This window comes from Scaptodrosophila lebanonensis, unplaced genomic scaffold (assembly GCF_003285725.1).
Source record: "Scaptodrosophila lebanonensis strain 11010-0011.00,11010-0021.00 unplaced genomic scaffold, SlebRS2 tig00000171-arrow-arrow-pilon, whole genome shotgun sequence".
Taxonomy (NCBI): domain Eukaryota; kingdom Metazoa; phylum Arthropoda; class Insecta; order Diptera; family Drosophilidae; genus Scaptodrosophila; species Scaptodrosophila lebanonensis.
Window position 1 is genome coordinate 357906 of NW_022060603.1, and position 26787 is coordinate 384692.

The 26787-nt window shown below is 40.5% G+C and overlaps 1 protein-coding gene across 1 annotated transcript in view; it reads left to right on the top strand.

Moving 5' to 3' along the window:
- Positions 1-26787, top strand: part of LOC115629907 — a 79639-nt gene that overhangs the window by 26308 nt on the left and 26544 nt on the right. Inside the window, exons 3-6 of the mRNA XM_030526512.1 lie at positions 19152-20814; positions 21374-23306; positions 23370-23862; positions 24899-25218. Coding sequence (XP_030382372.1) covers positions 19152-20814; positions 21374-23306; positions 23370-23862; positions 24899-25218 — 4409 coding nt within the window. The remainder of the gene's footprint in view (positions 1-19151; positions 20815-21373; positions 23307-23369; positions 23863-24898; positions 25219-26787) is intronic.

The following is a 26787-nucleotide window of genomic DNA, read 5'->3' on the forward strand; positions in this document are numbered from 1 at the left end:
TCGTAAGTTTTCTATAGTGCCTTACCATAGTCTGAAGTTTTATCAAGATTGGTTACTTAAATCATATAGGATGAAGAATCGGGCTAGCACGGCTGTACGTGTCATGATACATTATTACTTGTATTATATCGTAAAGCTTCCATTGAAACAGTCTCTCAAAATACGCCATTGGTGTGGAGAACGTTTCCATTATTTCGAATTTTTTTATATGTATTTATTTGTTATCTAAATAGATATTTGTTATACATACATATTGTATATATCTTAAAACTGCGATTGGAACAATCGTTCGAAATCCCTATGCAGTCTTTGATGTGGAAATCTTTTGGGGCCCAATACTTTTCGCTTTTTTATTATTAAGAAACAATGTCCTACTCAACGCCTTGCTACCCATTCCATTTTTCTTTTAGGTAATACCCACTGTAATTCCCATAACTGCCCACTCCATATAGCTTGCTTCTGTTTCGCCATAAAAGAAGGGGTATTGGATTGGGTTACAAAAGTAAACGAAGCATAAACTTAGACTTAATCACCTGCGTCCCCTTGTTTTTGAAGTGAGGCGCGTCGCTGTATTTGCGACCCATACCGGCAGTCCCGGACCTACCCCTACATAGGCAGCTTGTAAGTTGTTGCAGTCGGCGCCGCTTGGGGGCGCTGCAACAATAAAGCTGGCAGGCAGGCAGGCAAGCAACGACCCGTCGCGCCACAATTTTCATAAAAACAAATGAGAAGAAATAAACTAAAGACAAAGAGGAAAAACAAAATACGTAATGAAATATAATTAAAGAAAACGAAACGACGGCAAAAAAAGAAAGAGAGAGAGAGAAAAGCCAGCAGTGCGGACAAGTAAGTAATGAACGGACGGGGCTCGTTGATGTCTATTTTTATATGCAACAAAAAAAAGTGCAGCGCCCCCATAGAAAAAATGCATGGCAGCGACGTCGCCGTTGGCGTTAACTTTGACTGCGACGTCGACGTCGGCTCATTATGAAATCACCTTCAACTGCAGCAACGACCTGACGACCAACAGCAACAACAACAACAAAAATAATAACAAGCGCTGCTAGCTTAGCACTATTTGCCAGCCAACAATTAACGAAGACGGCAACAGCTACATATTACATACAGATATAACAACAACAACAACAACAACAGCAGCGAGAAATTACATCTTTGTGAACGTTGGCAGGCAACGATCTTTGGCATTGTTATGGTATATATGTATATTATATATAATAATATACCCTTTATCAAGAGGGCCTAATGCGACTTTTTAATAAAATAAGCTAGAGACAGAGAAACTAACAGAAGCTCCGGAATATTTGAGTTTTAAATTGCTATTCAAATTTGAGCGAATTTGTATTCCGTATAAAAACTCCAGAATTGCTTCAAATTTTATAAAACCTTCTTAAATGCAGATGTGAATTTTGCGAAAATAAAATGTATTGCTAGAAAGAAGAGGGCCCTATTGTCCTCTCCATACTGGCCTAAACAAGCTAAGTCTCTGATATATGCAATGGGATAAGTATTTTAAATCAACGGAATAGGATTTATAGAGTTTCTGTTTAGGTTTTTAAACCGTTTCTTCCCCTGTAGAAATATTGAGCGTAAAAGCTAAGCTGAATACTTGTCTACACAAATAGTATTTGAAGTAAAAACTTTATTGAAGAGCCTCAAAACTAAGTCTCTGATATCTCCATAGAGCCTAAGTAGTTTATATCGATTTGTTGCATGTCTATTAAATTCTTCATCCATCTGAATATCGAGAGTTAAGCAAGAAAAACTTGTTTGTAGAGCTGAAAAACATTTGATAGTTTCATCTTTCGTACTCCTTCTTCCTTTTTTTTTATGTCTTTAATCTTTAGACAACATTTGTATACATTACATACTCGTATATCGTAGCTATCTATTAGCCCTTTCGAAATAGATCTACAATGGTAACCGTAATACTCGTGGTATTTATGAATTATACAAATTACAAATGATCTGCAATTTCTTTTATTAGAGTTCTTGTGCGATTAAGTCTCAAACAACTCTCTCACTTCTTGTTTTTGGAACTTCTAATCCAGAGTAAGCTTTCAATACTTGTTGAAGTTTTTTTTTGGAAGGCTGCAACATAAATTTGGAAGAGCCAAGATACAAGTGGAAGAGTATAGCATTTACGGTGCTCTAAAAAGATAATTCTTTATAATCTGTTTTTTTTTTTTTGCTGCCCACACAATGCCGTACTTAGTAGTGTTAGTATTAGAACAGTTATGCGTCTGAGTCACGATTTCCAGGCAGAGTGTCAGCCACATACATAGCTAGTCCGTCAATCGGTTAAACACGTCAGAGATACAATATACATGCATACATGCATATATATGTACATACGAGTATACGTATAAAAACTATTTACGTACTTATGTGCGACATTTGTTGAAATTCCCATAGTTTGAACAACAATTGCAGGTGGGGCCCGGTGGTGCTGGTGCTAGGGGCTGGGGCTGGGGCTTTCGATGGGCGATAAAAATAGAGTGTTAGCTTGAATTGATAGCTGGTGCAGTTGTCGCAATTAATAGTTTTGATGTTGTTGCAAGATAAGTGCTTAGATAAGAGGTGGAAGACGTGGTTGGTTGCGGCCATGAAACCGATATGATAAGTAATTCTCAAGAGCAGTGCTCATTAATAACCATATAGGGAATATTCAGTTAGATTTTCCAAAGCGACTTCAATGAAACGTGAATGTATGTATATTAAATTTAAAATGTTAATAACTTTATTTAAATAAAGTGTTATATGTAATCAGTAATGGAATCTGTTTAAATATCATCAAGGATTCCATTCATGGGTATCATTTGGAAAGCTGTCTTTATCTCTGTTTGTATCTTGAAGACTGTAAATGTGAATATACTTCACAATAACATTTTGATTAAATTCATAGCCCTAGGGTGTTTTTAAAATTCTTATGTTATATGCGTATATCTGAGACTCTTTATATTGAAAACTTCACAGGTACATTTTAAAATTCTTTTGTCGTCATCTCCTTCTAATTTCAATTTACTTATCAACTCTTTGTGATCATCTCATGTCAATTTTGGATTTGCTTTACAACTTTCCCATCATCTCATTTCATGTCTAATTATGTTGCACAATGATCCGAAATTTACTTCAAAAATACATGTAGATGATGAAACAAAAAGTTGTTTGGATCAAGATGGAATTGGGTTTCTTTAATAACATTTTTCTAGCGATTGGATAGTAGGCAATATCTTATCGTTATTGTATTATTCATTGAAAGGGCTTTTGTTTGTCATGTGTGCAGAAATAGTTTGTTTTTAATTTTTGGGGCATTGATTACAGTTCTGTAGATGACTGTTCAACTCACCGATAAGACTTGCTTCAATGCTTGCTTCTCTTACCATCAACCAATGTCATCTTATCGCTCGTTTCAATCAACTTTGTTCGTCTACAGTTTTAAACCCATTTTTCATTCTTATCACGCCCACTACGCTACTATTATTCGCAATCATGAACATATCATATCCCCCACAAGCACGCACACACACACACAAAGAGTGAGAGAGAGAGAGAGGGAGTGACATTTATAATCGTTGTTCTATAGTTTTTGTTATTTTTCTGATTAGATTAACTGGCACAGACGATAAATTAGAGCGATAGGTGAGGCACGACCATCCAACCGTCCGACCGTCCAACTATCGTTACCAATTTGCCGTGCAGCTTATGCATGTGGAGTAGTAAAAGTTTAATGGGGGTAAAAAATGTGTGTCTGGCAAATGCTTTACGACCCAGATTAGATACGATACGACTGGCGTTGCAGCTGCGCGCTTATCCCCCTCCTGCCCCATCACTTCGTTCCTCTGTATTGAACGAACTTTATTGTGTATTGCAGTTCGCCACCATTTAACTTTCAGTCGAGAGTTAATTTCAAACGAAATGCTGTCATAAATTTGCACGGAAACTGCCAGAGCTGAGGCTGCCAAGGAGAGAAACCACAACAGACCACAGACCTGCCATAACAGGTCGATATTAGCGTTGTGCACAATTTTTCCATTTACGGAACTAGATCCTCAAATTTTCCATGCAGTTGTTGCAGCTGCGCGATAACAAATTTTCAGTTATTGTTTCTAAAAATAATTGCTATTGCTGCATTTGTTTATTATTCTAATGGGAATTTCGACTAAACTGAAACAGATGTGCCACATAATTACATAGCCCGCTCATTACATCGAATTGATTTGCATTTGCATTACTTAATGAAATAAAAGTACAGACCATAAACAGAACAGAAGAAATTACAGTTCTATATATAAACTCGCACCTTTGAGCAGAATGACGGACGTCTGTTCGTCCGTATGAACATCGACAACTTTTGGATCATAACAGCTACGGACACAAAGCTTGATTTGTAGACTTGCCCAATGCATACAGAAATCAAGTTTATTTCAAATCACATATAGCTGCTTTATTTCATATACCAATAGGAACAATCGGTGCAAAAATCGCATTTAGTGGTCTAACGTTTGTGTCTTTAAAGATATCTTAAGCATATGGCTATTTACGAGTTTATTTTAGTGCCTCATCATAATCTGAAGTTTCATCCAAACTGGTGCATTATATTATACTAAATAGCTGCCATATTAGTAGAAAACATATTTTGTTTATGAAGATATCTCAACCTAATGTATCAAATACTTCATCATAATCTAAAGTTTTTATCAAAATTGGTGCACTATATCATATTTCTGTCATAGAAACAGAGATTGTTTTAGTTGAAGGCTGTGTCGGGAAAAAGGGTCGGTAATATTTAATATTATAGTAAGAGGATGTAAATATATTAACAATATCTGTATCTGTATCTTTTTTTTTTTTCAATTTTCGTTTTTTTTTAGTCGCTTTGTTTACAAATACTTTTCGATTTATAAGTAAATACAATTTTAGATATTTTTGTTTACTACACAAGTGTATGTGAATAGCAATAGGTATACAAACAAAAAAAAAAAAAGTTCATGTTCATATTTCACAATTTGCTGTTTGATTTTTAGTTAAAGAACATAAAACTACGCTAAAACGTGATACGGGAACGAGACAATTTTGTTTACGACATGTGGTGTTTAGATATTGTTCTCTTGCTCTCCATATTCAAGGCATATACATTTTATCATAGTGTGTGAAACAAATAATGATTGATAAATAACGTGATTTAGCCATGTCCATCTAACTGTAATGGTGTTTGTACATCTGAACGCCTGTCAGTCGAAAACTATCAAAGTTGTAGCTGACAAAATTTGCATTCTTTAGACACTATTGAAATCTGTATTAGTTATAGGACTCATACCTGCTATCATGAAGCTATTATCGAGTTAATTATACAAATGATGAAAACTATTTGGAATTTTTGCAATAAATGTTTTTGATTTTAAAATGCAAAAACATGTATTTGAAATGTTTTTAAAATTGACATAAATACTATATATAAAAAAAATATAGGAATTAGTGGAAAGATAAAATGTAATATATTGTAAGTTCGTATTATAATCATATGTCCTTCATTTGTGAAAACTTACAAAGTATTCGAAATTCTGGCATACACAGTCGACTATTTTGTTTGCCTTTTTGAAAGTTCAATGTACAGCGACGCTCTGGCCCTCTGGCGCTCCGGTCCGGTCCCCGGGGTTTGGTCGTCGCCAATGATGTGGGACCCAACAACGGCAGACATCGTTTCGCAGATCTGTGTGAAAAATTGCATGCGGTGGGCCTATTGCCAGTTCTGCGACTTTGTTCGCTGCTTATTAAGGGGCCTAATGTGTTCTCATATACATACATACATACATACATACATACATACATGTGTAAGAGTATACATATGTGTGTGTACTTACATATGTGCTCCATATGTCGCTTGTCAGAATTCTGAATTGTTGTTGCTTGCTCTCTTCCGATCCGATCCGATCCGACCCGATCACCGCCTCCAACCCGCTCTGCTCCGCTCCTCTCTGTTAGAATTCTACTTGTACGTCTCACAATTTTCGCACGTTTCGCATTGCGCTGATACCTTGTAATTGGATTCAAAGTTTATTTAGCGTTTTCCACAACCCCTTCAATTGTTTTTTTTTGTTTTGTTTTGAAAAGCTACATTTTTGCGCTGCCTGCGCACATTTTTCCCTTTAAAATTGAAAATGCTGAGTATGCTAATGAAAGCAAAAAGACAGGAAAAAAAAATTAAAGCCAACTAGTCAACCAACAACAAAGGAGCACAAATTGCTGACTACCGTTGAAACAGCTGGAAAAACAGCTGGATGGAAAAAAAAGTGAGCAGCTCGTGGCCATCGCTGGTCACAACAACACCAACAACAACAATAGGCACGTTAAAAGGGTGTCAGCAGCAAAAATTTGTGCACACACACACACCACAAACACAAACAACTCATTGAAAAAACTCGCTCTACAGCCCCCCCGGTTCTCTGCAGTTCGCCCCTGGCCTATGCACCTAGCCTCATGATCAGGTAAATGGCTGCCAAACGTAATTAGACACTGACATTTTTCGAAATTTTCTAACAGCAAAGATACAGTAAAATCTGACCAGTTGGCCACACTTCTAACCAAATATAGCGTTTCCTCTATCGGGAAACCGCCCCTAGACTTTCGAAATGGCTTAACCCACATTAACCTAGCTTGGTATGTAGACTTTCTCAGTCCCTAGGCAGTACTGCTTTAGTTTATTGCATTGATATCTTTACAAAAATACAAGTATATAGAGGCTATTTCAACCAGTTGTCTTAGTTGTCTTTTTGATCAGCTTTGAGTGGAACTTGTTTTGCTAGAACCTTTCCATAGAATTTTCTTAAAATTTTAAACAAAAGTAGATATAGATAGGTATAGAGATTACGTATGCTGTTTGGTGTCTGTAGCTTTTGAAATGTGGACGGTATTGAAATTAAAGAGGGGGAAATCAAAAAATAAAATAAACTCGTATCGCCTGGATATTAAAAGAATTTACATGCCAAGTTTGGCGAATGTAGTCAACCTACATCTCCAAAATCCAGGCGTTCATCCAGACAGACGGACATTGCTCTATTGACTCGTCTCGTCAGGCTGATGAAAAATCTATATACTTAATGGTGTCAGAGATGCCTCCTTCTGCCTTCTGCTACATAGTTTGCACAAATCTAATATTCCCGTTTTACCCTAGGGCTACGGGGTATTAAAATTAGGGATAGAAACTTGAAGAAAGGCTCTGATGCTTATATGACTTTTTAATATAATGGATAGCTAATATACGACTCGACTGGTAGCTGGATCTACGTATGTATGAATCAAGTTTTGTGGGTTACGAAAATCACAATATTTACCATGTATTTATCTAAGAATTATACACTTATTTTTAAAATCCAAGCTTAATATCATATCATACTTGTATCATATGTTTAGGAAAACCTTCTTTCGCTCAGCACTATCTTCCTAACAACAGCAACAGCTGTGATTCAATTCGAGGGGCTTAACAGTTCCAGGAACCAGGCGGTTATACTGTAGGTAGATATTCAGATGAATTACTAGATAGGTAGGTGTGTGTGTAAGACACGCCATCTAACAATAATCAGTGTGGATGAGTCATTGTGGTGTGCGACAGGTGAAACCGATAGACGGAAAAGACAAGACGCACAAAGCCAACAGTTAGACACGCATACCTAACATCTGTTTGTATATATAAATATACACATTTTTGTATCTACACATATACCTACGTATGTATATACGTATGTATGTGTGTTTGTTGTTATTGTACATTGAACTACTAAATAGGAAATGCAAATGCGCATTTAACTCATTAATATTCAAGTGTGCTGTGTGGTATGAAGAGAGCACTAGATAGAAAGAAGAAGGAGCCATAAGACAGAGAGAGATAGAGAGAGTGAGAGAGAGAGGCATTGGAGTGTGAGAACCCGATGTTGAATAGGTGCTGGCATGGCTGTGGAGGTTCAGGTGCAGCAATACTTGTGGATGGGGATGATGAGGGGCTGCCTGCCCTGCTTGATAATATTTGTGGGTGCGTTCGGTTGGAATTGGAATGACTGTGAGTGGCAGCAAAATAACAAAAAACAAAATACATACATACATACATACATACATATGCAAAAGGAAAGAAAACGACAAGAAAAACCAGAAGCAACAGCAATACAACAACAAACGCTGTTGTAGTTGCATTCAAATTTGCATTATTTAAGCAGCGTGTCGGGCACGTAGCAAAACAAAGAAAGAGCGTAAAGCACAAATAATATGAATATACATACTTGTACAGACATGTATGTATATGCAGACGAATCACAATATATAAAAACTATTCCTGATATCTCTGGATTTGTTTATGGCCAGCATTTGATTGAACTGTTAAAAGAGTACGAATGAACCCAGAACCACTTACAAATAAACAAATACAAGATTCTTGAACAATTGATTCGAGCAATTTTCTTCAACTTGACATAAACTATAGACGGGAGGAGTTCCTTTGAATTAAAATCAATCTCTTAACTGAACAAATTCGAAAACTCATAATATTGTGTCAATTCTAATAAGCGGTTTTTCTTAGAGGAGTACGAATGAACCCATAAATAAAAAATAAAAAAAGAACAACTTACAAATAAACAAATACAAGATTCTTGAACAATTGATTCGAGCAATTTTGTTCAACTTCACATAAACTATAGACGGGAGGAGCTCCTTTAAATTAAAATCAATCTCTTAACTGAACAAATTCGAAAACTCATAATATTGTGTTAATTATATTAAGCGGTTTTTGTATCGATGATCTCCAGCTTAAAACGCCTTTTGTGAACAAATCAATCAAATAACTAAATACATGTATTGGGTTGAAATCTACACCTAATTCTGTTTTTACACGGTAGATTGGTTCCAGAAAAAGTCGTGTACAAGAAAAACCGTGTAAAAAAAGAATCGAGCTACGGTGTGAAAACAGAATTTGGAGTATATTATTTTGAATCGTGCTAAATGGAATAAAGTCGTGCAACCATATATAAATTTTTTTAGTTTTCAAAGCGTGTGAAAAAGGACCGTGTAAAAACAGAATTAGATGTATTTTCATTTGCTGTATTTCTTGAAAATATTATGTGGGATTTCTTGCAAACTAAAAACGATTCAATAAAAACAAATGTAGTTTAAATTTTAAACATACCATCATGTAGAACTTCCTATATTAAGAGTTTCCATTTATTCGTGTTTCGGTTTTTTAAAAAGAGCTTCGTTTTTAAAATATAAATAGAAATACATTTTACAATATTGTCTCTTCTCATAGGACTTTGACAAAGTAGCGTAAATAGTTTCCATAAATAGTCGTGTGGGGTAACAATTGAAATCTTTTGGGATTGTCTGGCTACATAGGAATCTATATACTCGCATCTATGTGTTACATACCTTAATATTATGTGCCATTGGCCATTGTGATAACAGGCATTTAATGTCCAAGCGGTAATTTATAAAACCATTTAAGCTGTATTGCTAGTTTCTGCTTCTTCTTGCTGCTCAACGACAACAAAAGCAACAACAACAACAGACAATGGAAAGTGCGCGGGTATTTCGCTTAGTTTGGTTTGGTTCGCATTATTCACGAGCAGATCTTTGTCATTTAGACAGCGAGGGGGCAGGGGCAGAGGGAGAGAGGGAGGGTAGGTGGGATGGAGGGGGGTGCCAGAGCATAATCACATAAAATGTTGCCAAGCTGCTGCAACTTCACTTGGCTACCAAAGCCATAATCAGCTTGGCCAGCCCGCGCTTCCACTCCGCCCAATTACTGGGTTGTCTTAGCGTTAACTATGCACTGTAACTGCACACACCCAAGTTCAGTATAATAGATACACCACTCTTAAATGTCTCTACATAAACTGGCAACAGTTCGCGGCGAATAGGCCATCAAAACACAACGATATTTATAGGCCGATAAATTTGAAAAGTCCAACAGGCCCTAATCAAAGTTTGTCACACCTCTATATGAGTTCGTAGCTCATTTGTTTGTGATCAAATAACAGGAGTTTTTTTTTCCAATAATATCCAATCTTTATTGTAGTTTCAAATTGTGAAGCGATCATTTTTTAAACTCTCCGCCATTAGAGTTTTGTTTTTTAATTTTGGCTTTAGGATTTTTTTTTAGTTTTTAGAGCTGCATTATAAAGTTGTGTTGAATTTATTACCTATGCCGACATAAAGCTGGAAAGTGGTACTGCTTTCTTTCTAAACTAAATGCCGTCAGCTGAATTGGAAAGTGGAACAAAATGGAACTTATTTGCTTATTTTACTAGTCTAATTCATTCCAATATGCGATGTGCGATGATCAGACAGGCAGATAGTTTGCACACAAATTCGTAAAATTATATCTTGGTTATTGTTTTTGGACTCAAATGAGAAATTGAACAAGTTTGTGTGCAAATATTTGCCTGTCGGACCACCGTAGTTGTAAATTTTCTTGTCACTATTGCTAGACTATTTTAAAACATGATGTTGGCTTAGTCAGGAATCCTATTGATTTGGACGCGGGTGTACACCATCTGTACATCATGTGCCTCAACAATGGAGCAACAATACTGGAAACATTGATAGCAGTGTGTGGCACAGAGCGAAACCCTAAAGCTGCTTAATGTAGCAACAGCAGAAAATTGCGGGCGAGTTTCAAGTATCGCTCCCGCTCTCACATACTATCCATTTCGAGCCAGATAGAGTCAAAGAGTGGCATTTGCCGCCCAAAAAGTCGGTGGTTCATTGTTCACTGTTCACTGTTCATTGTACTCGTACTACATGGCATGCACCACACGCATTGGGACGAGGGGCTGCCTAAAAAGCTGATGTTGGAAGGCATATTTGCGGTCGCCATTAAGGATTATATCAGCTTTAATGAAGAGCTATATATTCATGGCGAGCAGTGCCCAAGAAAAAAAAGGAATACAATGTCTCGAAACCATCACCATATCCGAGCTTAGACATAAGTATGAATTGTGCGTGAAAACTGCTCTTAAGCTCATGTCTAGATCGCATTTCCATAATGCTTCAATATTCCTGCAGAATATCTCAATAGGAAACTTAACCTTTGACCTTGCCTCTCGCACGGCCCAGTTGCCAAATCTATCAGCAAGCAAGTTTCAAATTTCAGGTAGTCCGTAAAATTCACAGTTAGGGGAGGGAGAACCAGCTTAGAGAGATAAAGAGAGATTTTATAGAAAACACGACTTTTTATATGTTCTCTATAAGTAGGATAAGCGGATTTTCTTTGGTGAAACGTTTCACCAATTAATTATTTCAAAACAAACAAAAAATGTCCAAGAAAATGGCTTTCAAATAACAAATGTACAATAGTTTTGAAAATATAATGTAAGGTATTATTGGAGGTTCCCGCTAAATCGAAATGTGTGAACATTTGCAATGTATATGTAATTGGAAAATACTGCTGCGCCTTCATTTACAAATAATTGATAAAATGTAGTCAGGAATTGTTTAGAGATCGTAGCTCCTAACTCTCACAAAGTTACAGGGTTAAAGAGAAATTTTGGTTCATTTGGCTTACTACGGGTATTCGTATAATGAGTGGTTATACGATGTAAAGTTTTAAAATGTCGGGAAGCAAGAGTACCTGGTTCTGGATAACATATACCCAAGGACACGTAGATAACAGATGCTTTCTGAGCGCAAAGCCCACATACCTGGCTTAGCCAATATTTTTGTTACAAATGTTGAAATTATTGACTAGTTTTGTGACAAGAGCTCTTAAAGTGAACAGCCGTTCTATTCGCATTAAAACTAATTTTAACAGCTGACCGATAAACCGGCCAACCGACCTTACGCACTGTGAAATATATATATTTCTATATATATATATATATATACATATATTTATATATACTATACAAGTGTCCGGGCTTTCTCTTTCGGAGCGATGCAACAAAAGCCACAAATTAAATTTCTAGCGTGCGCTGGGAACTGCAAAATTTAATGGTCGGTACGTGTGGCCAACAGGGACGGGACTAATGGGGGCTGGCTTGAATTTGATGAGGGGGGAGTGAGGTGTGTGTGTGTGTGTGTGGGGGGGGGGGGGGGGGGGCATAAAAAGTGCGGCACATAAAGTTTGTTTTTAAAGTTGTTGTCCTCGTCGTCGTCCTTCTGCTTCTTCTCCGCTGACGTCGCGTAAAAAGTTGTGCGCCTAAAAGCAGGCAACACACAAAACTCAAGGCAGCTGAAGGATAATCAGCAATGGCGGCGACGGCGGCATCGGCATCGTTGGCATACAAATGTGCCTTTGCTCCAAACTGCCTCTGCCTCTGCCAACAGCCACTCTGCTCTGCACTGCTCCCCTCCCCTTATGCCAACATCCCCAAAACCTGCTCATTCCCTTTTTCTCGTTCCCACCACACCCCATTGACGCCCTAAAGCGACGCGCCACGTTGCCTTTGTTAATATGTTTGCTGTTGGTCTCCCCTCACCTTGTTGCCCCGCTTTCCGTACCCCTCTCTGGCTGTCTCTTTTGCACATGGCCGGGGCACGTTGCTGTTTCAGCTGTTGTTGTTGTTGTTGTTGCTCTGGGATTCATAACAACAGGGGGCGCATAACTGCCAAACCCCCATGACTGACTCCCCTCCCCTCCCCCTCCGCCAAAGGCAAACTTGTGCTGCTGCTTCGGTTTTTGCAAGAGCCAAAACAAAAATCGATAAAATTTTTACTGCAGCGCAAAAGGAGCCAGAAAAGCAGACAGACCGACGGGTTGGGACAGCACGGGACGATACGGGACGGGACGGGACGGGACGGCACGGACAGTGGTACGGACGAGTTGGAAGGACTGCGTCACGTCCTCATCGTACATATATATACACATATACTTATACATTTATAAAATACCTACATAGTTGTAGTCATCGTCGTCGTCTTCGTTGCCGTCTGTGTGTGTTGTTTTTGCACTTCCATATAGCCACTATATACAGTCTAACTTCTTTAGAACACATTCTGCACTTAGCAGGCATTATAAAGTCATTAAAAAGATGGGAGCTTGCAAAGAAAATGACTTGCTGTTGTTGCTTTAAAGATATATGTACATACTATATTACCTCGACTAGAAGATTTGTAATTGAATGTTGTGTTGAACTTTTGAAAGGAATATTCAGATATTGGAGTGAAAACGAAAAATCAGGCAATATTGTTATTTATTCTTGTTGAACACAAAATAGACTCGTCTGTATATAGAAGATTTACAAAGTCGTATACATAATACTTATAATTTGTAGAAACATTTGTTACCAATATATTTCGTATGTTGAACTAGTTGCTGATATCTTATTATTGCTTTAGTTATATTTTTGATTTTGTGATCCTAAAAGTAAAATAATAAACCTCTAAAAGTCACAGCTGTAGAAATGTATCGATCGGCCTTTCCATAACAGGTCTACAGCTATTCACAAGAACTATTTAACTTTTTCTCCAATCTACAACAATTATTCCATAAAGATGTCTGCTCATTCCTCAGTTGGAGAAGGTCACTCATTAGTTCTCAGCATTAACCTTTCCACATAACATCTTTTTCACATTCTCCAGTAAGAACCTATTTATGACTTGGCTGCTATTTACTTAACTTTTTTGCCATATATTCGTGCGATCAGTTGTTAGTTTAAGCTTTCGGAGGGAAGTTGTAATGAGAAGTAAGAGAAAATCTATAGGTGAAGTTAAAATTTCGAAAATTGTGTTTTCAAATTTATGTTCTATATACATAAGCCTGTATAATCAATTCTTAATAGCTTCTCATATTCCTATTTAACATATTCTATGTATATTTTTTGAGATAAGTCAGATATCAGTCACAAGAGCATAACCGCTATAAATAAAGTTTAATCAACCCTTCAATAGAACGAGAAGTATGTGGCCCTGAAATTCTGATGACTTATTCTATAGAAAGCTAGTTTTGAGTTGAAAATTCATCCATTCTGTAATACTACTATATTAAACAAAATACTTAGCTTAAAACCCATTTATCTTGGAGCATTCTTCCTGGTTTTGTTATAGTATTTATAAATAAGCGTATCGTTTGTTCGTCTGTATGAACGCTGAGAACTTTTGAGTCATTACAGCTTAGGACACCAAAGTCGTTATATAGACTTATCTTATTCACATGCAGAACAAGTTTATTTTTTACCATATAGAGTTGCATTAAACTCGGTGGACTATATTATATAGTTGCCATAGGAACGATCATATGTTAGTATTGAAAACTTGTTTGCTTATTACAAGATGGTCGCCACATTTTATAATTATGGATTTTGTATAGTTCCTCACCTATCATAGGAACGATCGGTGCAGAAATCAATCTTAGTACCTAAATGGTAATCAAAATTGATATTTAGAGGTTTTTTTTTAAATTTTTATTTAGTGCCTCACTAAACTCTTCTATCGTTTTATTAAAATTGGATCTACTTGTATATAATATCCAACATTAAAGTGTAAAAGTGCAGCTGTTTTTCGGCTTTAGAAGGGTCTTTAATTACAATGCGGTAATGATGCTTGGAAACCTTTTTAAGAAAGCAATCTCTTTTTATTGACGTAATTTTTCTGACATCGAGTTTCTGTTCTTGGTGGTTGTTTATAGGGTGGTTGGACTGTATGCGTGCGTGCGTGCGTGTGTGTGTGTGTGTGTGTGTGTGTGTTGTGCCAAAAGGACTCGCCCGGCATTCGTTTGCAGACTCGCAGGGCGGCGCGCTGTTTCTATATAGATGTACTATAGATATATATGTATATATCTGCATGTATGTGTGTGTGTGTGTGTTTTTGTTAGTTTTTCTTGTATGCCTTTTACCGTTGCCTTTTATTATATATGCCACATGCACATAGTATGTACGTACGTCCGTATGTAGATGTATATATTGTAGACACATTCACATACATACAAATAGTTGTGCGTGTGGCACAAGGCGTGGTTGGCGTTGGGTGGCAACTCTGGCAGCTTTGTTAGCTACCATGGACTTGTGGGTGGCGGACGACTCTGAGAATGGATGCTGTGTATAGAATGCATATACATATATGTATATAAAGGCATCAAGTATGCGCACATGTGTCGCTCTCTATATATAGTATATGTATATATATATATATATATATGTATATCTATGTTTGTGTATATATCTGTATATGTAAGTACGTGGGTTGTTGTTTTTGTTCTTCTTCTTCTTTTGCTGCTGCTGCTGCTGTTATTTTTCAACTTTTCGTCAACAAAACAAAAATTATTCAAGCTGAAAGTTTTAATTATTTGTATGCTGCTGTCTCTATTACTGCTGTTGTTGTTTTTGTTACTGGTAGGGTTGTGGCTGCCACCAGAACTTTAAAGGCTAGCCAGCCGAGCAAAAAAAATCTTATTATGGCAACAACAGCCAGCGCTTGGTTGCTCATCGTATTTGTATAAAGTTATTTGTTTTAATGTTTAGAACATTGGACTTGGCTGTTATTATTAATTGGAATGACAAAAGTTGGAAATTAGTTGCGACAAAAAGCTCCAGATTGGAACTGCTGGCTGGGGCACAGTTCGGAGTGAAGTACTGAAAAAAAGTAGAGAAACTAAAGTGTATGGGAATGTGACAAAAAAGAGCAAAATATTTAATTATTGGAAAATTTTCCATTTAAGCGGCTAACATGTGACCACAAAGTTTCCGGATTCTGTATGCCTATTTTCTTATTTCATTTATGGCACTGTTTAGCTGACATAGTGAAGGTGTGAGATCTGCTGACTAATCGGAAACGGGCCTATATTCGATTTCAATTTATTTTTGCAATTTTGTGTTGCGAATACATTTTTCTGCGACCCTTTTGACCTTTAAAGATGTATGTCCACAAGAAAAGGATGTGAAAAGCTAGCATTATGCAGAAGATAACTCATATCTCAGTTTTCAAGCTAAAACTCAAAATTATTATTATTATTTTTTTATAATAATAGTAACTGCCGTATCGAAAGTGCTTTTAGTACGTACGGTCGGCAACCCCAATATTGGAATTTTCAAATTACAATTATAGCTTGGAACCAAACTCTCCTAGCTGGAACGTATTACTCGCTGTAAATAAGGCAAACCAATTTCTAAAATGTCTCAAATTTAGTCTCATTTATGTTAATGATTAGTACCAATATTTTCTCAATTTCTCAAACACGCATCCATTTGTCCGTCTGTCTGTATGAACCTCGAGAACTTTTGAACCATAAGAGCTCTGGATGTAAAACCTGGCATGTCAATATATCTTATCCATCCATAATCAAAGTATATTACAAACCCTTTACAGCTGACAAAAAAACTATCGGGCCAAAAATGACTCTTAGTGGGATAGGTTTTTTGTTTATTAAGAAGTCGTCAAATTTCGTATTAATGAGTTTTTTATTTATGTATTTGTTCTTTCTCACTATAATGTGAAGTTTCATCGAAATCGGTGTACTCTAGAATATGGCAGTTATTTCTGTTATTCTGCTAGAATCACTTTAAGTAGAATAAATCACCTGTTGAGGACGATATCGTAACTTAGTTTGATATTTACGAGTGCTATATAATGCCTGATAATAAGCTTAAATTGCAGCAAAATCGGTGTACTATATCATTCATGTAGCTGTGGTAGGAACATGTTGTGAATAAATCACAGCGCAACAAAATTTGCAATTTATTTGTTTGTTGTTATGCTAATTTGAATAAATAAATTGGATTTGAATTGAAGAACTGTTGTTGGAGTGGAGGGGGCAGCAGCAGCAGCAGCAGGAGTAGGAGCAGGATATACTCGATTTTCTCTTGATTGTGCAATCAAAGGGATTTGCATTTGAAGGACTTCTGCTTGAGAATAAGCTGCAAATAGTAACTACTTTATTGCTATTATTATTATTTTTGTGCCTAATGCTCAATATGTTCGGCTTAGATCTGCATCGGAAATGAAATCCTTTTGAACTTTTGCTCCTTCGATGGAATTATTGCATGCAATTTGTGTGCTAGTTACATAAAGACATACATAGATACAAAGGTACTCGTATATACAATGTGTAGATATTTAAGATGCTTATAATTTAATTCCAACAATTAATTGCTACGTCCTTGTCTGTGCCACTTGTAACATTTTGAGCCCTTAACCAAAATTTGAAACACAATTCTAATGCCAATTTCTCTCTCTCTCTTTCTCTTTCGTTGCAGGTAAGACATCTTCAACGAGCAAACTCTCACAGACACACACACACACACACATACAAACATACGGACGTTGTAATGAAATGTTCAAGTAATAAACGCTGTCCAATGTCCATTTGTCGTAAGTCCTCGTGATGATGTAGCAAGCAGGAGGGGAACGGGAACTGTGTTGCTGGTGTGTGGTGTGTGTGCGTGGAAGGTGGTGTGTGTGTTTGTCGTTGGGAGAGGGGGTGTTGGGGGGGGGGGGGGGAGGGGTAGATGGTTCAGTATTACGCCTGTTGTGTCGTCTGGTCTGGTCATTGATGATTGATGGTCGCCTGATTGAGCTTAATGATAGCGTGACAAATGTACAGACCGACAATCAAATACGAATACATACATACAAACACATACACATACATTTGTACATAGAAACTGCCTTTAAAGCGTTTTCATTCTTTAAATATAGCAATGGGCGTTGTGTGTGAAGTGTGGCAACAACGCATTTTGTGTTGCGCATGCAACAAAAAAGACAATTGTTGAAGCAGCCCACAAAACCAAATAACAAATGATGCCAATAACAACAGTAACAACAACAACAACTACAACAACGACAGCAGTTGCTTGCTTGTTGTGTTCCATAAATATTTAATGAATCAATAAAGAGTGTTAGTGCTTCAGTTGTTGTTGTTATTGTCGTTGCAGCTCCCTTGTCGCCACTGTCCCCCGCCTCACAACCAATTGCAGTCAATTTTTCGAGCATCACTCAATTTCATTAGAGGCAGCGACGCTTACGTCGCCGCCGGTGATAGTTTTTGGCAAAATTTTGCGTCCGCCGCGGGTCAAACACGTCGCACGCTTAATCAAACATAACGTGCATGTTGTTGTTGTTGTTGCTGCCATTGCGATTGCAGTGGCAGTGACGTCGACGTTGACGTTGACGACGTTGAGGTTGCAACGGATGCAGCTTTTAACAATTTAAATATGTATGTGCTGTCAAAGTCAGTTGCATGTTCGTTTCGCACATGCTGCTACAACATGCTGCTGCAACATAAATCAACTTGGTTCGATGTTGCGGCTCGTTGCCCACATGTTCATACGCCGCCATACTGATTTCACACGCACTCACACACACACACACACACACACTAGCATACACATGTATAATTACAGGCGGCACACGGCCACACGAAAACGAGCAGTACAGCCAATTTTTGTGCCTCTCTCTCTCTTGCTCTTTGTTGACATTGCGCTCTTGCTCGCACACGCATAGCATACGACCGTGCTGTGAGGTTTGAGTCTTCGCTTAAATATTCACCGTTACGGAATTTGAAACGCTGAATTGACTGTTTTGTCTAAAAACAAAAATGCTTCGATTCATACAAATATTTGATAGCGGAATAAAAATAATTTCAAATAATTTAGATGCCTTAAGAGAATTTCAGTAATTCTTAAGAGTAAACAAACAAACAAACATGAACATGTCACAATATACTCGTTTTTACAAAGAATTTCCTATTTTAGAAGTAGGCTTTGAAAAGTAAATTCCAAAAGAAGTTCTTGTACGCTCGTGAACGTGTGAAAATAGAAATTATTTATTGGTTTTTGTCAAGACGCGACGAATTGATATTTGAAAGATATTTTGCACCACAAGGCCTAGAAATTACCGACTTCCTTGGGGACTGACTTCACATTTTTGGTATGAGTTACTAAAACAATATTAAAATCTGCCAATTCGTAAGCAGAATAACTATTAAATACATATGTATGTATGTACATAAGTAAATACATGTGTGAGGGTCGAAGGGGTTTTATTTTTGCGAAGGTGTTGAATTTTTCTTTATAACAAATGGACATTGAGACAAGATTGAATGGCATTAGCGTCGACTTATTTGGAAATACATACATACATATGTGGAAATGATCCCTAAACCCACCTTACACATAAATCTAATAATCTGTTCTTTTTTCTCTCCGCTGGTCGTACAGAGGGATGGAGCAGCAGCCGCAGCAGTACGTCAAAAGCATTGGACACCTGCAACAACTCCATGCGCCCCCGCCTACGTCCCAGCATCTCCACCACCACCACCATCAACAGCAGCAGCAGCAGCAGCAACAACAACAACAACAGCAGCAGCAACAGCAACAGCAGCAGCAACAACAGCAGCAGGCTCAGGCCCAAGCTCAGGCTCAAGCCCAAGCACAGGCTGCAGCAGTGGCTCAGGCTCAAGCACAGCAGCAACAACAACAACAGCAGCAGCAGCAGCAGCAACAACAACAGCAGCAGCAGCAGCAGCAGCAGCAGCAGTCATCCCGCTCGGCAGCTAGTCCCCTCTCACCACCACGTCCCTTACCGGGTAGCGCGGCTGCCGCAGCCGCTGCCAACAGTTACGCCAAATTCGCGGATGCACCACATCGGTTCATTCAACAGCAGCCGTACACACCCAGTTTTGGGCCGTACCGCGAGATTCCCTACGCGCGAATACCTCAGATACACGCCACGGTGCCGGACTATCGGGCAGTTCGTGCCGCTGCCGCAGTTGGCGGCGGTTGCAAGAGTGGACCACCACCAGGCGCGCCTGGTAGCGGGGTGGTGCAGGTTGGAGGCGGTAGCATGGCACCACCGCAAACGGGAAGTGTGCTCGTCATGGACGCCATGTCTCACTATGCCCAACAACAACAGCAGCAGCAGCAGCAACAACAACAACAACAGCAGCAGCAACAAACACAACAGCAGCAGCCACCGCCGACGCAGGGCAGTAGTGGAAACACCGCAGTCAATGCCGCCCAGCAACAAAATAGCGGACCACCCACCAGTGGTGTTGGCCCAGGGGGCAGTGGTGGCGGCCTAATGATCGCCGGGCAACGTGTGTTGTTGCAATCCCATGGAGCGGTGCATCCGATGCAGTACGCCCCTGAATATCTGACCAATGCCGCGGCGACTGCAGCGGCTGCAGCAGCGGTCAGTCAACGGCATCAGCAGCAACAGCAGCAGCAGCAACAACAACAACAACAGCAGCAGCAACAACAACAACAGCAGCATCAGGCGCCACCGGAACCACCCAGTGGTCAACCGTATAAGAAGCAGCGTCTCAGCGAGCCCAGCAATGCCAGCAATTTGAATCACCTGCCACATCAGCAACAGCAGCACCAACAGCAACAGCAGCACCAGCAACATCAGCAGCAGCAGCAGCAGCAACACCAACAACAACAGCAGCACCAGCACCAGCAGTGTCAATCCTCGCCAGCTAATGCTCAGGCGCAAATGAATAGCAGCCGGCAGAGCAATCATGGACCGCCAGTGCCCTCCACCGTCCCCGCGCATCATGCGCTCTACATGAAGCCCCTCGCCATGCAGCAACTGAAGGTGGAAACCATCCAACCCTCTCAGATTACGTCGGCAGCAACGGTGGCGGCTGCAGCAGCGGCGGCAGCAGCGCACACATCCCGCACTCTGACCCCCGTGGTAACCACAGTGATGGCCTCTAATAGTGGCTCCAGTTCAAGCAGCTCAGCAACTGTTGTCTCCAGCATTGCCGGTGTCTCCACATCCACTCTACAGAGCGCGGCAATAATTGGCAATGCATCGGCGCCAGCCCCATCGAGCAGCAATGCGACGGGAGCATCCACAACGGAGGCCTACCATCCACAGGTGAGTCGGGTAATCAAGCAACCTGGTATCGAAAATCGCAAACTTGAAAACTAAGACGCTGTCTAGCCGATACTTTATTCATCTTATGAATGAATCGTTCCGAAAATATCTTGAGTCTCGTAAGGATTGATTACAATATTAATATTTTTTAAGAGTTCAGATCTTACTCTATAGTTGCGGTATAAATCTTAGATTATATACGGTTGTTTCATAAACCAGAGATACTATAATCCAATTTTCGTTATCCAACAATTTTGAAATTCCTTTCTTAGGATTCCATAACTCATTAAATTTCTTTTATCGATTGAAATCATTCAATGTCTTTAAAATAATGCTCTTCCAGCCAGGAGAGAAAACTAACACAAAAATTGAGCACTTCGTGGGGCCTATTTTCTTTATTATCTTGAAATGGTGTCTCTAATAATAATGATCTGTTGGAGTTTAAAGACTTACTTGAGCTAGGCCTTTTTTACGACGAGTTTGTGAAATTCTACGCCATTGTCTGATCGCTCTCCCCATTTTATAAGAAATCGAAATGCTAATTGTGAACATTTTACAGGTGGAGGCCATTTCGCCCACACTGCCAAGCGACAATGCCGAGGAACGTGGCCGTACCACGGCTAAGGAGGAGCTGCTCATGCAAATTCAGAAGGTGGACAATGAGATCAAGGTGGCGGAAACCGAGCGAGAAACGCTGAAAAAGAAGGAGAAATCGTTGATGGAGGAGGTGGCTGCGGTCAGTAAGCAGCAAAAGGCAGCGGCGGCAGCAACGGTCGATGTCGCATCAACGTCAAAAGCCGCCCAAGCGACAGATAGCAGCAACATCCACGATTTGAATAATGAGATTGTGCAGCGGGCATGGCACACACAAATGCTGGCGCAAAAGATTTACGAGGCGAACCGAAAAACGGCGAACACGCAACATTCCATGCTGGAGGGATTCAAGGCCGTTGATCATGCGAATTACTGGCTGCCGCTCTATTTTCAGCCGCTGGATGTTAATTCGCTGGCGGTGTTGATTAAGCGGCATCAGACGCTCGTGAGGACTCCGTTGCTGCAGCATATACGCAAGCTGAAGGCGGATCGGTGGGAGCGCAATCAGAGTCTCGTGGATAAATATGCTAAGGATCAAGCGGACTGGCAGCGGCGGTGCGAACGGGCCGAAGCGAGTGCCAAGAGAAAGGCGCGTGAGGCCAAGAATCGTGAGTTCTTTGAGAAAGTCTTCACGGAGCTGCGGAAACAGCGTGAGGACAAGGAGCGCTTTAATCGAGTCGGTTCGCGCATCAAGTCCGAAGCAGATCTCGAAGAGATCATGGACGGGCTGCAGGAGCAAGCATTGGAGGATAAGAAAATGCGCTCCTATGCCGTCATTCCGCCTCTCATGCATGACGCCCGTCAGCGTCGTTGCGCTTACCACAACGAGAACGGACTCATCGAGGATATGGTGGCTGTGCATGAAGAGCGCAAGGCGCTCAACATGTGGACAGCCGGCGAAAAGGAGACTTTCAAAGAAAAGTATTTGCAGCATCCCAAGAACTTTGGCGCCATCGCAGCCAGCTTGGATCGCAAGTCGGCGCAAGACTGTGTGCGCTACTACTACCTCAGCAAGAAGACGGAGAACTACAAGCAGCTGTTGCGCAAATCCCGTCAACGCACGCGCAGCTCCCGCAATCCGGCCAAGGCGCAGGCGGCCCAGCCGCAGTCCATTGTCGATTCCATGACGACGGGCGTGACGACGCGACTGCAACGGGAGCAACAGCAGAAGTCCGGCAACCGTTCCTCGGCTGTGGCCGAACGGGAACGGGCCGAGCGTGCTGCCGAGCGTGAGCGTGTGGCCGAAAAGGCTGTTGCCGAAGCGGCCAAAGCGGCAGAGAGTGCGGCTGAGAAAGCAGCGGCCAACAAAGCTGTCGAGGCCAGTGAAAAGGTGGCCAAGAATGCGGCGATTGCGCCAGTGGCGGCAGCAGCAGCGGCGTCCGTTCAAACCACCGGAAGCGTAACCGCCAGCGGCAACAGTAGCAGCAGCAGCAGCAGTAAAAACAGCAGTAGCAACAGCTCCAGTACAACAGACAAGGCAGAGAAATCTGTGTCAGACAAAGTTGCAGCGGCTGCAACAAAATCCAGCCTCGTCGAGATCTCAGCGGGCAGCGCAGGCAGCGAGCCGAACAAGCTCAAAGCCAAGGCCGCTGCTGATGAGGATGCAGCAGCGGCAGCAGCAGCAGCATCCGCATCCGGAGCAGCTAAAACAACAACAGCAGCATCCTCAACAGCAAATCCTGTACCAGCAACAGCAGCTACAAAAGCGACTACAGCAGCAGGAAGCGCTTCAAATGACAACTCCACAACACCCTCGGCAGCAACAGCCGGAAATGCTGCCAAGTCCAAGCTCGACACCGTTAGGGATGCGTCCAAGACACGCTCTGAAGCGCCCACGGAAACGGTCGAACAACAAAAGGCAGCAGCGGCTAAAAGTAAAGCTACAGACAACGCCAATGGTAAGCATCTCGAGCTCCCGAATCTCAAATCATCACTAATTATTCAAAATTTCAAACTTGCAGCTACGAATGCAGCGATCAGCAGTGGCTCCACGGTATCAGCGGCAGGCGGCGGCGCGACATCCGCAACAGCGACTGCCACACCGCCAGTCAGTGCGGCTCTCAATGGCTTCAAGCCCGGCTACCAGAACCTGGTCATGGCCATGGGTAAGCCAGGCAGCGAAGATAATGCAGCGGGAACGGGTGCAGTAGTTCCCATTCCGGCGCCAACAACGGCCACAAGTAATGCTTCAGCTGCCAAATCTTCGTCGGTGGCGTCTTCGTTCGTAACAACGACAACAACAACAACCTGCTCCGCCGCCTTTGCCGTGCCCACAACTGCTCCGGCAAGCGGTGCCACAATCTCCGATAGCAGCACCAATAAGAACAATGTGACCAACAGCATGCCCACAACACTTACGACGGCCACCACGGCTGGCAACTATCTGGGCCAGAAACTAAAGGCCGCCCAAGTGGAAGGCATGGGTGCGGGCAACGAACTTCATACGGATGTTAGGTAAGAGTCGAGAGGGAGAGTGAGCGAGATAGAAATAGATTCTGTTTCATAATAAATTGGTTACGTAGGAAAATGTATTACAGGGAAACACAATGCATCGACATTGGCCTTTCGAGTGTGAAAGGGAAAATCAATTGTCTTCTCTGCAGATATTTATTTAAATCATGAGTAGTCTAGTATCTGCTCTAGTCTCTACTCTCTTTTACAGATCTTTAGCTTTATTTCCGTAGAATCTACAATTTCTTAAGCAAACTCATGAACGAATTATGTAAAAACCCCAAGTAAATTCTGATTTATCCTGTCACTCCTCCCGAAATCCTTTTTCAAAAATTGAGTTTTAAAAAGAATCGATATATTTTTCCCTAAGCAGGCATAGTTTTACAATAAGATCAGGGTTTTGTCTTCTATCGTTCATTATTAGATATTCAAGATTATATTTCAAGCTGTAGACATTCTGTTTTCCAGTAAATTAGAATGACTTTAGTTTCTTCTCTGCAGATCTTTGTTCATATTATGACTAGTCTAGTATCTGCTCTAGTCTCTACTCTCTTTTGCAGATCTTTAGCTTTATTTTGATAGAATCTACAATTTCTTAGGCAAGGTAATGAAGGAATTATGTAAAAACCCCAAGTAAATTCACTTCTGAAATCCTTTTTCAGATCTTGGGTTTTAAAATGAATCGATATAGTTTTCACTAAGCAGACATAGTTACATAATAAGATCAGGGTTTTCTATATCATCGTTTTATTGCAGAGCATAACAGAATCTGCTCCGTTCTTAGAGTTCGTAAAAGATAGAATCTTTAATCTTTAATATTTTGCGCGAGATTCTATGTATTTTGCCACAACGAATCGACAATCTTTGGTATTCTAACCCGGGTGGGTTTTTAAATAAATCGTCGACCCTAAACGATATAAATATGGATTAAAACCATTTTGTATATTTATATATATGTATATCAAAAAATGTGAATTCTTTAAGAAAAGTTGTCAGAAGATTGTAAACTAACTTGCAAATCCATTTATATTTTTTCCAGTGATGCCAAGAAGAAACGCTTTGAGGGATCCAACACGGATGCCGTCATTGTCTCAGCCTGCAATAACAATAACAACAATAACGGTAGCAACATCAAGAGCACGGGCAAGGATATCAAGCTGGGCAGCTCCACAGGAGCGGGTGCCTCTTCTCTCCTTCTGATCGCGGCATCCTCCGCCAGCGCTGCAATGACAACCTCAACAACGGCGGCCGCAGCCGCCTCCTTGGCAACTGGTACGTCCACGGCAACGGTTTCAACGGATGGCAGCGGCGTTGGTTCGTTGATGACCACGCCAGATGTCCTGGCATTGGATGGCAAAGGTAAGTGGCTTTAAAGTTTATCCTTTCATAATTACAACTTGGTCCACTCTATTCGTCTGTCACAGTCCTTTTAATGTTAGTTTCTACAGATCTAGCTACTAGGCTATAGAGCCCCTAACGGTTTCAACTGTCAACATTTAAAAGGGCAAAGAAAGCTTTACAACAACATTATAGAAGAGGAAGTTTAGGAATATTTACAAGTTTTCCAACCCGGAAAGGAAAGCTTGTCGTCAACTTAATAGAGCTTTTTTAAAGTTTCGTGACTTTTCTTGAAGTTCTTGAAGCTTTTAGAAAGTGCAGCTTTAGGAGCGAAGAAAAGCTTTAAGCTTTAAGGAACTTAAAGCGGGCTAAAGCTGCTGATTTGAAACTGCAGCCGTTAATGTCGAATGCAACTGCAGTTCTGGACTATTTTCTCGCTCCCTCCCTCCCAAAAACTGCTCATGAAAAATGCATTTCCGAATCGTTTTTCAAAAGTCTCATACTCAAACGAGTATATAGAAATGACGTATACAAATATATACATATATATATATACATCTTGCCTTGCCAGCAACCCCCTGTTTGTTCATCGTATGCTCTCCCTGATGGCCAACGCTGCTGGCTATCTTTGCCGGCATCCCCGCCACCCGTCCGTTATCTCTCGTGCCGCCATTCCGTTTGTCACTCCATAAATATTTTATTAAAAATTCAACTCGCATTGCCTCAAGTCGTCCTGGATGGGGGTCGGTAGAAGAGTTAAAAGCATGCAAAAAAAAAAAAAAAGAAAAAAAGGAGCACCGTCCAACCGCCGCTGCTGAGACTTTCCGCCCACATTCTTTTGCTCTTTGGGTCGCTTGATTGGTGCGTGTCCTGCCGAGGGGGTTGCTACTGCCTCCTTGCTGTTGCCTGCCTGTCAGTCACACTGCGCGGCGCATTGCGGCTTGTTTGCTACCAGCAGCCCCTGCTGGGTACCCCCTAGCACCCAGCCCCCCTCGTCTGTGCCGCCGCTGGCTGCCTGGCTGCCTGACTGCCTGACTGGCTGGCTCGTTGGCTTGTTGGCTGTCATCTCCCTGGCGAGTTAATTAAACTCAATTAAATTAAAATTTTTGTAAACGTCTTTTTTATTATGCAAGTGATTTAATTTAATTATTAAATTGCCGCAACGCTTGTTTGCTCTGCCTGCTGTGCCCCCACCCAACCCCCCTCCCCCCCACACACACACATACACCTACACACTCAAACCACAACAACAACGATAACCATAAAAATAAGCGAAAGTTAAAAAATGTGGTCAAGAGAAACTGGCAACATTTTGAGGTGCTCCGAACAGACCAAAGGACATTTTATTCCGTGGACAATTGTGGTTAATAATATTTGTGAAACGATCAACAGATGATAATCGATCAATTTTCAGCTAAACATATGGTTATGTTTAATCGCTCGCGATTCTTATGCTATTCCATTAAATAGCATTATATTTTTCACGATATCACAATGTTAACCTATGAGCAAGTATATATTAATTGCTTAACTTAGCCAACATTAGTTGCTTAGTTATCGATAAAGAAGTGCGATTCATTTTTATGCTTT